This window comes from Phodopus roborovskii, unplaced genomic scaffold (assembly GCF_943737965.1).
Source record: "Phodopus roborovskii unplaced genomic scaffold, PHOROB, whole genome shotgun sequence".
In the NCBI taxonomy this organism is placed as follows: Eukaryota; Metazoa; Chordata; class Mammalia; order Rodentia; family Cricetidae; genus Phodopus; species Phodopus roborovskii.
In genome coordinates, this window is record NW_026125295.1 from 4,237,548 (window position 1) to 4,253,027 (window position 15,480).

The 15,480-nt window shown below is 47.3% G+C and overlaps 1 protein-coding gene across 1 annotated transcript in view; it reads left to right on the plus strand.

Moving 5' to 3' along the window:
* Nucleotides 1-3,369: 3,369 nt before the first annotated feature.
* Nucleotides 3,370-15,480, plus strand: part of Gadl1 (glutamate decarboxylase like 1) — a 167,366-nt gene continuing 155,255 nt past the window's right edge. Inside the window, exon 1 of the mRNA XM_051202041.1 lies at nucleotides 3,370-3,480. Coding sequence (XP_051057998.1) covers nucleotides 3,441-3,480 — 40 coding nt within the window. The 5' untranslated portion in view covers nucleotides 3,370-3,440. The remainder of the gene's footprint in view (nucleotides 3,481-15,480) is intronic.

Consider the following 15,480-nt stretch of genomic DNA (forward strand, 5'->3'; position numbering starts at 1 on the left):
TTCCCTGCTGGAAGATCCACTCTTAGAGGTTGAGGGCCAACGACATTGTGTTGCTATTTGCTCCAAATTGAAACATCCCATTAAGGCTCAGGGAATAAGCCAATTTACAAAGGCTCAGGAAGATCCTGAAACTTACACCATTCACAGAGCGCCTCCTCACGGGTATAGGAGACCCTCCCTTGGAGCTGTGCTACCTTCGAGTCTGCAGGAGGACCCAGGACGCAGCTCTTGTGAGTTATCCATGCTGGGCTGAACTTTTCAGTGATGTGACCATTCTTTTTGGAAGCACCCCAAGTAACCCCACATTCATACTCCTGTGAAACCCAATAAACTCATTAGTTCCTAGTCTATACTTGTTCTGAATCATTTGTTTGCTCATATCTCAGGTAGAAACACTCAATATATGGGGATGGGAGGTCTTATTCTGGAACTCTGTACACATCAAAATAAAAGTGGATTTAGCATGTGCTTGCCTTCCAGAGAGGTCCAGTTATATTCTCAGCATCTAGGGCAAGTGGTTTTGTTTGTTTATTTGTTTTGTTGTTGTTGTTTTGTTTTGTTTTTTGAGACAGGATTTCTCATGTGGTTTTGGAAGCTGTCCTGGAACTAGCTCTTGTAGACCAGGCTGGCCTTGAACTTACAGAGATCTGCTTGCCTCTGCCTCCCGAGTGCTGGGATTAAAGTTGTGCACCACCACTGCCCGGCCAGGTCAAGTGGTTTAAAACCACCCATAATTCCACCTCCAGGGGATCTGACACCCATCCGAAATCATATGCTCATATACCCTCCCACACATGCACACACATGATTGAGAATAATAAATCTTAAAAGAGTTTTTAAAGTGATATTGTTTGTTTTTAGCAAACGGATGTCTGATCATCAGATGAATAAATTATTGTTTCTATTGCCTTCTGCCTCCAAGAACCATGTTTAGTGCCAACCCCTTTTCATATACCAATATCTTCTCTCAAATCCCCTGATTGCTTTTTGGATGTGATGTCAGATGCAGACAGGATCTCATGGAGTCCGGGGTGGTCTCCAACTCTCTCTATGATCTAGGACAACCTTGAACTTCTCATCCACCTGCCTCTCATGTCCAAGTTTAAGCTGTGTTGGCTGCTGGATCAAACCCAAGGTTTCTTGCACATTAGGCAATTACCTAGCAACTGAGCTACATTTCAGGACCCCCTCTCTACTCCCCCCCCCACCAATGGAGCTACCAAGTTTGACTCTAGAAATTCATGCTTATGCTTCTAATACCAGCCCAAGTCCTATCTCTACAGTGAAACTCAATACATCAGTAGGGGCTGACCATCTGAGAAACACACAGGGTCTCCCTAACACCAAGTAGACTTGGTGTATTAGATGCAGTCAGCCTTTATGGCTGTACAAGGTTGCACGTCACTATAATAGATGTAGCAGCACTTGCTGAAGAATATAGATGTGACACATCATAGGAAACGACATAGGCTCCCAGTCAAAGCGGGGTCTTCGTGTTAGCCCATTGGAGACGGGATTACAAATATTTAGTTGTCAGAGCACGCCTTGAAGTGACATGAGGTGATGCTTCCTATCACACCTGGTTTGAAAAGCTTCAAGGAGAATTCATCTTTAAACAAGATGCTTGTTGGGGGAGTGACAAATAAAAATAAAAGTGCCCACTGATTAAAATCAAATTCACAGTAGAAACAAGGTGGGGACGGGCTGTCAAGAGCTTGCAGGCAGACACTGTGAGGGAAATCTCATCTGAAGACCAGGTAAATATTAGACCTTCCTAATCTTCTGGTGGTTTGAAAGGAAGTGGTCCCCATAGGGAGTGGCACTATTAGGAGGTGTGGCCTTGCTGGAGTGGGCGTGGCCTTGCTGGAGTAGGTGTGGCCTTGCTGGAGTGGGTGTGGCCTTGCTGGAGTGGGTGTGGCCTTGCTAGAGTGGGTGTGGCCTTTGCTGGAGTAGGTGTGGCCTTGCTGGAGTGGGCGTGGCCTTGTTGGAGTGGGCGTGGCCTTGCTGGAGGAAGTGCATCGCTGTGGGGTGGGCTTTGAGGGTCTCACATGCTTAAGCCACACAGTGTGACAGTCACTTCTTGTTGCCCATGAGTCAAGATGTTAGAGCCCTCGGCTCCTTCTCCAGCCCCATGTCTGTCTGCCTGGTGCCTTGCTTCAAGCCATGATGATAATGCACTAAAGCTCTGAACTGCAAGTGAGCCACCCTAATGTAATGTTTTCCTCGGGAAGAGAGAGTTGCCGTGGTCATGGTGTCTCTTCGCAGCCATAGAAACCCTAACTAAGACACTGTCACTTTGTTTCCCTTCACTTCTGTGACGGCTCTTCTCCGTGTCTGCCTAGTTCCAAATAGAAGACATATTTCCGGGTGTGTCTGAGACGTTTCCAGAAAAAGTTTAACCCAGGAGGAAAGATCCACCCTGAATGTGGCAGTGCCGGCCTAAGGGCTGGGGTCTTGGACCGAGTAAAAAGGAGAGAGCTAGCCCAGGGACAGTGTTCCTCCCCTTTCTCTTCCTGACAGCAGTGTGACCAGCTGCCTCACAGGCCTGCTGTCCCCTCCAGGGTACACTTTTCCCCTCTTGGAACCTGAGCCTAAATAAACCCTGCTTCCCAGGTGGATGGGTGTTACCTCTGTCAGTATGTTGTCCCAGCAAGGAGATAAGCAGCTAATACAATTACCATCCCAGAGCAAACTGCTGCCCGCTTTGCCCGTCCCAAACTTGAGATGCTGCAGCAGCAAAAGGTTGAAGTCGGGGAAGAAAAAAACGGCTCATGTGTACAACTCTTAAATGTCAGGGCAGTCCTAAATGAATGGGCTCTGCAGCTGCCTTAAAATAGGTTCCCAGAACGTACCGGGAACACGCAGTATCATATTTACCTTGGTTGGGACTTGTGTGTCCAGATCAGACCCTTTAAGGCAGTTTCTCCAAAGAGCTGTTGCTATACTCTCATCAGTGAAGCAGTAGGATTGCTGAGAGTTCGAGGCCAGCCTGAGCTGCATGTAGTGCTTCTCCAAGCCAGCCTGAGCTACATAGAGTTCTAGGACTGAGTCCTAAAACAAACAAACAAAAACAGGGGAATGGGGTGGGAGGAAGGGCAAGAAGAGGAGGTGGATAGTGGGGGGAGGGACTAAGACCTGGCCCACTCACTGCCTTGCTGTCCCTCCCTTCCCCTGAGGCTGATGAGCTTCTCTGCCTGTCCCAGTGACCAGCCCCGGGCACCCATTCCCCACCTTCCAGAAAGGGTGGAGACACGCTGGCCCTGGCTCAAACCGTGTCTTCTTAGAGAACCTCAAGCTGCCTCAGGAGGCGGGTGCTGCAGTCTGCGTTGGGTACAGCAGAGCAGTGGCAGGCTTGTCCTGGTCCCTAGCTGCCCCTGCCTTCACCTGTGAGATCCAGAGCGAGCCCCGCTACAGCCCCAGCAGAGAAGCCAGGAGCCGCGATGAGCCAGGACGGCTGTGACTCTCAGGGCACCAGGCAAGGTAACCACCACCTCTCCCTGGGCTTCTGAGTCCTGCAGCTGCTAGTTAATTGACCTAGAAGACAGCACACAGGCGATTGATTTCCTCCCCGTTAAGCAGAGAGGCTGTGTCAGAAGTCCCAAGTTTCATAGTTGTTTTTGGTTTTTTGTTGTTTGTTTTTCGTTTTTCTAGACTTTTCCTGTTGATTCTCCAGTTAACTTTTTGGAGTTCGGGGAACTCTGCAGGATACTTTTGAGGCTGGGGGATGGAATACCAAGCTAATGAAGGCATCTGCTTAAGGCTCACTCTCCTGCCTGAGCTCCCAGCCAGGGTGCCAGCCAGAGCTTTCCCAGAAAGACTGACAGTGCAGCTCCCGCTTTGGGACAAGGATTGAGCAGTCCCGGGGTGCCCACAGACAATCCAGCAGGATCATAAAAACCGGAGTCTTAGTTTAATGCTGAGCCGGTAGAGGAGTCTTTATAACTCAGATATCACCTGGTTCTGTATCGTTAGAACAGTATTTCCTAACTTTTTCCAGGGGAGGATCTGGGACTACTTTGCACGTGAGATGAGATGCCCCCAGCCTGTCAACACTAACCTACAGAGATATAAGTGTTCTAATGGGCAAAATGACGTCAGGCTGGACCCCCTAACATTGTGCTGCCCGCTCCAGGCATTTGTCTCCACTCTGAAAGGTCACTATTGTTCAAATTCTCACTCACTGGTGAGTTGTTGACCTTTTAGGAGCCCTCCTCCCAGAGCAACTCCTCTTTGTATGAGACCCTTTGGGAAGGTGCTGAGCATGGCTTAATGAGGCCTCTTTGGAGTTGAAAAACTCCCCTGGGGCTTCTGTTCTTCGGGTAGTCAGGTAACCGTGCCAGGGGACAGGCTAGCCACAGTCAGAGTTGGGTATTTTGTTCAGTGGCTAGCCAGGCGAGGACTCCTGTGCCGAGAGAAACCTTGTGTAGCTCATCCTCCACCATTTACCGCTTCAAGGTGAGTGCCTACCACAACTACCTCCGCACACTTTACAAATGATCTGCTCTGTGTGTGTGTGTGTGTGTGTGTGTGTGTGTGTGTGCACGAGTATGTGTGCTCTCTCTCAAATGCTGCCACATATTTACATGTGTGGCATGTGCAGGTGCACTTATACCCAAGTGTACAAACACATGATTACAGATGTGGGGGCCAGGAATCATTGAAGGTGTTGTTTGTGTCTCCTTGTTTTTTGAGACATCCTCTCTCACATTATCATAGAACACTCCAAATAGACTCAGCTGGCCAGCAAGCCCAAGACACTCTCCTGCCTCCAGCTCTGGGATCACAGCATGTACCATCACAGCCATGTATATAATATTTTATATATGTATATACTACATTTTATACAGGTTCTAGGGAATGAACGCACCTCCTCATTCACGCAAGGCAAGCATTTTGCCAGCCAAGAGGTAACTCTCCAACTGCATCTTGTGGGTAGCTCAGGTTGGCTGCAAACACTTAGATAGCTAAGGATGACCTTGAACTACTTACTCTCCATCTTCTACCTCCTGAGTATTATGAACATGCACCACCGTGCGCAGTGTTATGTGGGACTGGGGATCAAACCCAGGGCTTTGTGCATGCTAGGCAAGCTCTCTACCAACACATCCTTAGTCCCTTTAATTTTAAATCTAAATTCCTGAGAGATGTACAGGGTTAATTCTCAGTCTGTCTGGTTGTCCCAGATATAGGATATGCCTGTCAGACTTTGTATTCTTAACTAATGAGCCACCTCTCCAGCCCTAGTTCAGGGGTAGTCAACATTTTGGTGATTCTGGGCCACATTTATATCCAAGTTTCTATGAACACTGTCAAATCCAGTTTTAAAATTATTGATGGAAGCACTGCCAGTATTTTAAGTAACGTCGCAATCAGTTTTGTGTGGAGGCTGTATTTGTAGCCATGCTGGTGTGCATGTGTCCCGTGGGGTGTGGGTTGGACATCTTTGAATGAAACCCAACCTGGGCAAAGTCCATCATGGGGCAAGTGATTCTGCCCTTGTTCTGACAAGCTGCCAGGATCATCTTATCTAAGCCCATTAGTAAGTTGGTAGGAAGGAAGCTATTATGAGTTCCACCCCAGGGCTTAGTTCAGTGTCCACATCCTAGCAGCTAACCTCTGACTCTGCAGGGCACTAATGTGAGGAGATCCCCTGGAGTGACATCCCTTGCCTGCCTCTCAAGGACCACAGAAGGCACCAGGGAGGAGTCTGGGATGAGACTCTCATGTTATGGGAGTGAGAGATGACATGTGGGAGAACCTTCTGGTTGCTGAGCATGGTAGACAAGTTGGATCCAAGGGATAGGGCATGCTTTGTAATAGCCCTTCTCTCAGGGCAGGTCATAACCCCTCTTGGCCACGGTAGATGGGTCGGCAGACCCCAGAGACCATACCTGTTCTCCTGGGCCAACTGTAGGAATGAAGGGATTCCGTATCTCTGGAAATATGGCTTAAGTCCCGTGAGCCTCAATTGTTTGTGCATGTGTGTGCCCTTGGGAGTGCACGTATATGGAGGTCAGAGGTCAACTTTGGGTGCTCTCTGCCTTATTTTGACACAGAGTTGGTTGTTGTCCTGGAACTCACCCGTTGGCTAGACTGACCAGAAAGCGCCAGGGATTTTTCTATCTCCCTCTCCCCATTTCTGATATTATTTCACATAGGTTCTGGGGAGCGAATTCCCATTTGTAATGCAAGCACCTTGCTGACTGAGCCACCTCCCCAATTTCTCAATTGGCAAAGAGGGATAAAAATAGCTGCTACTGAAAATTACTGTGACAATCAGGAAAAACATGGAGGGGGTATGGCAGTCGTGGGCTTTGCACGTGTAGACAGCTAATGTTCAGAGGTTACAGGTGGAGCTAAGGAAGTAACTGTTGAGAGTTAAGAGAACCAACTGGTGTTGCTAATTGCTCAGCTCCCGTCTCCGCTGTGCTCCTGGGCACCCTGCAGTGCTCCCCTCCTCCATGCTCCTGGCCGGCTCTGCAGTGCTCCCCACAACACCCATGTGTCCCCAGGCACTCGGGTGACTGCCATCAATGTCCGTCCACACTTCCCCTGGTCTTTGTAGTCTGGGTTTTCCGCAGGGCTGAGAAATTTCTTCATACATTGGAGCAGAGCAGGAAACGAACTCACAGAGTGATTGTTGGGAGGGCGGTTTTCCAGAAACGACTTGACCCATGTGACTCCAGCATAAGGAGCTTCCAGATGTTTGCTTGCCCCTGCTCTGAGTCTGCGTGAGTAATTCAGTAAGCGCAGCATCACCTTGTCATTCATAGTTCTCTTCCGAGTGTGTGTGTATCTTTGAAGGCTCTGCAATCCTTCCTGAAGCACGAGGATCACTTACACGGATTGCCTTCCTAGAACCTAGAACAATGCAGGTGCATGGAGGGACTCTGCACGTTCCAAGTACACTTGCTTGGTGAGGTGACCGAGTGGGAGAGTGATGGGTCTGGGACTGTAGCTCAGCTGGTAGCGGCTTTCCCCGCACACAGGAAGTCCTGGGTTTGGTCTCCAGCACCACATAAAACAAGGTGTGGTGGCTTATAGCTGTAATTCTAGCTAGAGGGTGGGGGAGATCAGAAGTTCAAGGTTATCCTAAGCTACACAGTGAGTTTAAGGCTACAGTGAGACGCCCGTTCAGGAGGAAAAAGAAAGGCAGTAGTAGATGGCTTCGGGTGATAATGCAGTTTCCTGAGGCATTTATCCCTATTTGTTGTTGCATTTAAAATTTGAACACATATTTCCTTTTTCTTTTCCTGATTGGAGTTATTCACAATAGGAAAAATGTATAAGTCTTTACCAAACAGTAGACATGACTTTGAAACCCAAAATTCGCATACAGTTGGTAGCTTAACCAAACTATGGTAGAGGATAAAATATGTGGATCCTAATTTGTGGGGGACAGGATATAAATCACGCAAAGACTTTGGAAGATCACTGGCAAAGGACTGTGAGAGCCACTCTTCTGGTGGCTAATCCTCAAGAGCCACTGCTGGCTGAGCTAAGGAGCTGATCTTGTCAGGAAGCAGCCGGGTGTGGTAAGTGCACACTCTGAAGAGTGTGGATAGGAGCAGTAGTCACTGGGCAATTGGGCCTTCCTCTCAGCTGACTCTGCTGAACTTGACCCCCTAATTATTTTTGAACATTTCATCTCTAACTTCCCAGTGATACAAAATAGCACAGTAGGCTGCTGTGTTGGCTCCAGCCTATAATCCCAGAATTTAGGAGATGAAAGCAAGAGAATCCAGAATTCAAGGTCATCTTCAGCCATATAAGGAGTTCAAGGCCACGCTGGGCTATATAAGGCCCGGTGTCAAACAATCACAAAATAAATAAATAAATAAATAAATAAATAAATAAATAACACAAACAAACAAAAAACTAGGGCAACTGACTTTTAAAAGAGATTATGAATAATTGAAAAAGAAATAAATAAGAAAAACAGCTAGTCAAAGCCAGCGACTAAGAATATTAATTTCCCAACCTCTTGTCATCATGAACACATGGCTTTGCTGGCATTGCCGTTAAGGGGGGGCCTTTGGCCCCCCCCTCCACATCCCATCCTTTGTGATGTGGATGCTTTATGACAGTTCAGGAATGCATGGATTTGTAACTGTTTCTTGTCTGTTTGGGGCAAGAGCCTGACTGTTTTAAAACGGCCACAAGCCAAAGATCAGTTCTCTATGGGCAGAGCAGCTGGATCCGGAGGTCTAGCATCCTGGATTGCAGCAAAGTGGCCTTAGAGCTCTGGGGAAGGGGAAGGGAGACATAGACGCCAGGCAGTGCCCTGTTTTCCGCACATGCTCATCCTCACTAACTGTTTTCGCTATGACGCTTGTTATGAGATGCAGAGGTGTGGTGGGTTCTGTCTATCATGGAAGCTGCGATGGACCGTAGCAATGCTACCGCTCATGATAGCCAGTGCTTGACTTACATCGCCTGCTGGGAGCTCTTGGCTTTGACCTTGTATCAGGAGCCCTACAGAAATCTATCCCCTTACTTCCCTGAGATGGCATTTCTCACTGAACCTGGAGCTAGGCCCACTGTCCCAATCACCTTAACCCCCTTTCTACTCACCCACCCCACGTCACCCTGTCCCCAGAGCTCTGTTACAAGGCTTTGTCATGTGCAGCATTTCACACGGGTGCGGGAGGTTGGAATTCCAGTCTTTGCGCTTCCACGGTGAGCACTTTTACCCCCGGAACCATCTCCAGCTTCTCTCCCCTCGTCTCTCTATAGCGTCTACAGGGGTGGTGGCGGTGTACCAGGCTGGACCCCTGAATCATGACAAGAAGGTGGCTCTCATGGCCCAAGTCTGCAGCAGGCTACAGCAGCAGCTTCAGATGGCTCTGAACAGCTTGAGCATTCTGTCTCTGTTATCTCTGTCTCTGTCGTCTCTGTCTCTGCGTGTGTCCCTCTTTCTCTCCCTCCCCCACCGCCGCCTTCTCTCTGAGAAGCCCTTCTTAGATATTGTTATCCCAGGTCTCTATCTTTCCCAGGCTCTGTCTCGTTTCTACCGTAGAACTTTAACTCCTGTACCCTCTGTAGCTGCTCGTGGGAGATACCCTGTCTGGCTTCTGCAGACCCCTGGGTCCAGGGATTCACAGTTAGAAAACATCACCTCACCTCTCTGACTCCTCTGCATATGGATTCCATCCCACCCACCGTGCACTCCTAAAACTTATCCTGAAGATCTAGAAGCTGGCACAAAAATAATCCTCTCCATCAGGCTTATTATTAGACAATCAAGCATCCTATTAAATGTCTCATATTCAGCTCCAGTTTCTTCCATTAATTTCATTAAGCATTAGAACAAGATAGTTAAAATGCATGCTTTCATTTGCTGATTATTTTAAATAGTAGCAATGGGATATATTATGGGGTAATTTTCCAGAGTTTTGGTATTTAAAGCCTTTGTGGATCTTGCTCAAAAATTCTCACATATTTCTTATAGTTTGTTTTTGAACTTTTTCATTAAAATTTAAAGCGATTATCTTTTCCTCCCACTCAATAGTAATAGTAAAATGTTGTCAGGCATTAAATATTTAGCACTAGGGATTCTTCTGAAAAGTGCAAATGTTGAGTTATTTAAATTATAGTAGATTGCAAAATAGTGTGTTTGGTAAGTTCAGTCGGTTGAAAAGGAATAACCCACTTATACAAAATACCACTGGAGTTCAAAAGGAGATACGCCCAGGAATCAGAGTCATGGCTGTGATTAGGGGGAAAGTGGGTCTCTCTCAAGCTTTTTCTACTATTTTGTATTTCCTGAAGTGACTTCCTCCTCTGGGTGCCCCCCCCCCAAATAAATAAATGTTAAAAATGTTTGGAGGGAAGGCTTGAGCTGGGGGTTTTATTCCGTGTGGGGTGCTTTTCTCACCCATCTTCAGCCAACCTCACAAGCTGTGTTCATCTGCCCTGGCTGCAGCCCCTCTCGCAGCCATGGCCGTCATTTCTGTTGTCCAAAACAATGGCCTTCCATTGGATTCTGAAATGTGTTCTCATTCATTCTCAGGACTAAACACTTACGCCCTTTCAGTTATCATAAACAAGACAGAGGGAAGCAACGGGGTGGAAATTAATTAGAAACATAGACAGCAATCCGGAAAGGGAGCCCTGCCGTTCTGGGGAAAGAGGAACAGTGTTTTAAGGCATAAGATGGAGCTGAAAGAATTCAGGGACTGCAAGTATTTAGCCTTTTTGACAAATGGCCACCTTGGCCACTTTTCATTCTTTCTTTCCACACACACATCTATTTATTTATTTACTTACTGGTTTGTTGCGCGCGCGTGCACCCATAAGCATGTGGATACGCACACACCATGTGTGAGGCACATATATGGAATGACCGCTGGGGGTCAGTTCTCTCTTTCCACCACGTGGATTGTGGGTATAAACATCAGCCCCTCAGGAGTGTTTGTAAGTGCCTTTATCCACTGAACCATCTCCCTGGCGCGGGTCCCTTTTCAGGTCTCTTATTGCTGTTGAGAAAACAGCAAGGCACTCTTAGGGCCATACTCGGGCTGGGAGCAAAGGATGAGGTGAGGTTTCTGGGAGGCTCCAGGGACCACACTCCTTACATCATGGATGTGGAGAGCAGATGAGGAGACCCTCTGGAGGCTGGTCTTTTCCACACAGTGTAACTCTGGGGAGCTCAGAGGTTGTACATTGAATGGACTTATGATGCTGGCTCTGGCAGGGTCCAGCAGGCTACCTTAGGAAGTCTTGGAACTAGCTCTTGGAGCAGCTGTGTCCAGGTCTTTTGGGCTTACTCTAAAGCTCCTAGCCGCCCATTGCAGTCAAGCATTTCCTCCCCTGATTGTTACGCAAATCTTTATTGTATTGGGTTGGAGGAGTAAGTATGAATCTCTTTGGGAAGCAGGTTTGAAGTAAGGCTTCCTTTAACTAAATCCTCTCATGTAACAAATACATTGCATTGGGGTAGGAGACCTTTGAGTTTTGTCTTCCTTCTGTTTGTTGTTTTTTGTTTTTCCAAGACAGGGTTTCTCTCTAGCAGCCACAGCTGTCCTGGAACTTCCTCTGTTGACCAGGCTAACCTTGAACTCACAGAAATCCACTGCCTCTACTTCCGGAGTAGAATGCTGGGTTTAAAGCTGTGCACCTTAACAAAGAAAAGAATACTTGGAGTATTCTTCTCTCTCGGAACCGAAGCCACACCCAGAGAGCACACAGCAGAAAAAATAAAAAGGAGGATTTTTTTTCCCCTGACAATTAAGATGGTAGAGACGGCACCTCTCCAGGAGTAGCTGGATAGATCTTTTGCCTCTGGTGGTTTGAAGGAACTCAGGACTGTCCTGCCTCTGATGCCACCTGTTTTCAGGCCACGCCTCCCACAGCTGGTGAGGCAGATTTCCCTGGGAAAGGAATCAAGGAGGCCTCTCATAGGGGTTTGGCCTAATACTCTTTTTATGAACAAAATGACACCACTTGGCACACGTCTTGACTGCTGATTTTCAAATGTGGATTACCTGCTGTCTCTTGTTCTGGTGGTTCAGCCCACGGAAGGCTGGGACGGTACACAGTGTCAGGCTGTTTCTCCCAGGTCCACCCGAAGAGTAATTAATGGTTAATGCGCATCTGCTGCACGGACGTTTGTCCTGTCATTTTCTTATTCTCTTCTCCACTCTGTTGTATGTCCTAGATAGTTGATTTACTTTTTCATCAGTTAAGAAACTTCCATGGAAGGCACATTAAAATGAAGCAATAGTTTATGTAAATGTTTGCATATATAATCACAGGCCTTGCTCAGGATTTGAAGTAGCTGATAACATTTTATGGCTAGGTTGTTTGGAAATGTCAGCGTTCTTCTTGTAACCTGGCACTGGGTGTGCACCCAGCCTCTGCCTTGGGGAAGGGATGGTACCAATATTTTCCCTGTTGTAGCCTTTTCACTTTTAAGGATTTGTTTTTATGTGTGTATGTGTCTCTTTGTATGTGTGTGCACACAAGTGCAGGCGTCCATATGTGTGTGTGTCTGTGTGTGTGTGTGTGTGTGCTCACGATTGCAGGCATCAGTGTGTGTGTGTGTGTGTGTGTGTGTGTGTGTGTGTGTGTTGTGTGGTGCACATGAGTGCAGGTTTCTAGTCCTCTGGAACTGAGATAACAGGCAGTTGTGAGCAGCCCCCAGAGAGTGATAGGAACCAAACAGGGGTCTTCTAGAAGATCAGAACCTGCTCTCAGCCTCCGGGCCATCTCTCCAGCACCTCCTTTGCAGGCTTTACTTTTCCTGTGTCCATGAGCAGCACCACTGAGAGGGTCAGTACCAGGGCTGGTAAGGGGTGGCTCACTGTGATGTATGCTTTTCCCCACTGTGAGTGAGTTGAAAGGCTCTATGGAGACACAGCTGATGCCCATGAATCCCACTTACTTGAGACTATAATTCAGTTCTTAGTTTACTTGCAGCATAGTTGAATTCCACTATGATCCAGTTTGAAAGCATTTCCATGCATAAGACACTTTCAGAGTTAAGACATGCTTCTTCTGCTCCGCATGCAAGCAACTCACCTCTCTGCCTCTGAGAGATTATGATCTTTGTAGGCAGAAAACAAAGAGAGAGGAGGGCACTGTAGATGCCAGTGCTCAAAATGGGCACTTTCCAGCAAGATGACAGCTTCATAAGGCAGGCGGTTGCCTTGAGGCAGAGCTTTCTAAATAATTCTATTTTCTCTTCACCACACCAGGCCTAAAGGGCAAAGTCACAACTGGTCAAGAGCGCAAAGAGAGTCTGGTGTGCTTTGAAAGGTTACCTGTGAGGCCAAAGACAAGAGGAAGTGTCAATAAGTCAACAGAACATCTTCACTTTGGAATAAAGAGACAGAGGAGAGGAAGAGAGGGGAGAGAGAGGAGAGAGAGAGAGAGAGAGAGAGAGAGAGAGAGAGAGAGAGAGAGAGAGAGCCTCCCTTGTATGTTCCATCACCTGAGATTAAGTCATTCTGGGGATAACATTTGGTTTCTATGGTATCTTATGGTCACACAGGATGCACACAGGAGGGTTTATCTTCACTGTCAAATTGAGATTTAGACGCAGCGTGGGAAATCTGGGTGTATCTGTGAGGGAGTTTCTAGACTGGGTTAATTGAGGTGGGAAGACCCACCTTGAATGTGGGTGACAGCATTCCCTGGACTGGGGCTGTAGAAGGACAAAGAGCTGAGCATTGACACTCACCTCTCTGCTCCTGCCTGGATGCAAGGTGACTGGCTGCCTCACGCTCCTGATACCAGGCCGTCTCCACCATGATGGATGACCTCAAACTCTGTGCCCAAATATACCCTTCCTTCCTTCCTTATAGTACTGTAGTTAGCTATGTGTCAGAGCAATAAGAAACATAACTAATGCAGCGTTGAGGACCATTTCCTCGTGGAGGAGGTCATGTGATAGCCCCGTCAATGCTGAGGCGATGGCCTCCGAGGCTGGATGGAGAGAGAGGGCTGCTTCGAGGCCCTCAAGGTGACTCAGATGAGTCACACACATATCCTTGAACCTTCCAAGGTCCTTCTCTGAGGAGGGTGGAGGCAGAGACAAATGGTGGTCCACTGTACTGGGGAGCCAGGCGGCTGTCACATGAGTCCACTAGTGGACTTCCTGCACTGTAGAAGGGGGGGTAAGAGAACTTAGAGGGCAACCTGAGATTCCTGCCACTCCACCTCTCCTTCACTCCCCATGCAGTGCTGCCCAAGCTACATACGGTGTCATGAGAGTGGCCTCAAGCAGCGATAGAGAGTCTGGAGGGTGGACATCTAACCGGAGGGACAGAGCGCCATCTATGCCACTATGGGGAAGTCATCTCCTATGCCTGAGGGACTGTTTCAGTGGCACAGCTTTGGGGGGTTCATCGATGCTTCTATAAGTGACTCCTCATTCATGTTCCTAGAAGCAATAATCCCTCACTGTAGCTTAAGCCCAGGGAACCAACGGGCTTCAATGGAATCATGGTGTTGGTCTGTTATTGATGATTGCCCAGGTATCAACACAGCTCCTGCTTCCCGTGGTTTTTTTTTGTCTCTGTGTCAGTGCTTGGATTAAGATGGTAACAAGTGTCATGTTCAGAGGGCTCACAAAAGCTGACACAGTAGAACCACCTTCCCCCAGTTAACCTTTCACTGTCCAAACACTCTGGCACCTCTGTCCCTGCAGCTAGGGCAGAATTAATTGTGACTGAATTTCGTCTGAGGCTCTAGTGACCCGCCCTGGCCCCGCCTTCTGTGAGAGAAGGAAGGTCAACAGACTCAACTTTGTTGAAGGTCTCTTCCCGGTGGTCACAGTTGCGCTGATTGCGATGGCAATGAACATAACGAATGGATGACAATGTTCTTTACAGCCATGTGTCGTGGCTCACACCTGTTGCCCAGCACTCAGTACACTGGGCGAGGACTGCCCTGCATGTAAAGCCAGTGTGGTCATCATAGCAAGTAAGACTTCATCTCAAAACACAAAACCCTAACATGCTATCATAATTTTGTTACAGGGCTAAAACTTTACTTGACTTGTACCCATAAGGTCAACGTTTGACTAGTGACATATAATGTGGCGAAGTATTTAGTTAGAAATGCCATCTGCCCAGGGAAACTCAAGTATTCTCAACACCCTCATCCCAGAGTATTCTTTATGTGCATATTGTTAGGGCATGTGACTAAACAAATATAAGAAACACAGCCACAAAATGCTAATAAAACCACATGTATTTTCTTTCTTTTCTTCTTTCTTTCATGTTCATGTGTTGAGGCCAAAGGACAAGTATGAGCATCAGTCTTACTGTCTGGGTCCTTAGCCTTGGCAGCAAGCACCTTTACCTGCTCTGCCATCTTGCTGGCCCCAAAAGTTTGTAGTTGCTTCCATTAGTATTTTCCTTTCCTTGGGGGCAAGCTAAGCATTTAGGCATTTGGAAGCAACTCTCTAACTCACTTGGTATTACCAAAGCCTTTGTTAGCTATCAAAATGCATTCTGTGGAGTGGGGATGTAACTCATATGGTGGGCTGTTTACCTAGCACAGACTCCACCCCAGCACCCCCTGCTTGTGATGCCAGGCACCCAGAAAGTAGAGGGGGCACCATCAGAAGTTCAAAGGTCAGCCTCAGTCACGATTTCCCCATTGTTGCGTTTACCTGTGAACTGTATGTAACATGAAGGACCCCTGTTGCAGTTCTCAACAAACAGGCTCCTTCTAGTTCAGCACAGTGGGTGCTGTGCTGTGGGCGGTCACCCCATACTGTGTATTGACTTTTAGAATCAGCTCGACTTAATTGGTTTTTTATGCTATATCTGCTCTTTCAGATGTAACTTTAAAAAAAAAAAAAAAAAAAAAAAAAACCAAACAAACGACCCATCTCCTTTGTGTGTATTTTCACCATGAAATGTTCTATTATGCCGTTACTCTGTTTTATTTCAGTGCCTAATTTGTATGAAGTAGTGATGGAGGAGAAAGAAAATCTATGAAAAATTGAGTTTTGTAATGCTAGCTAGT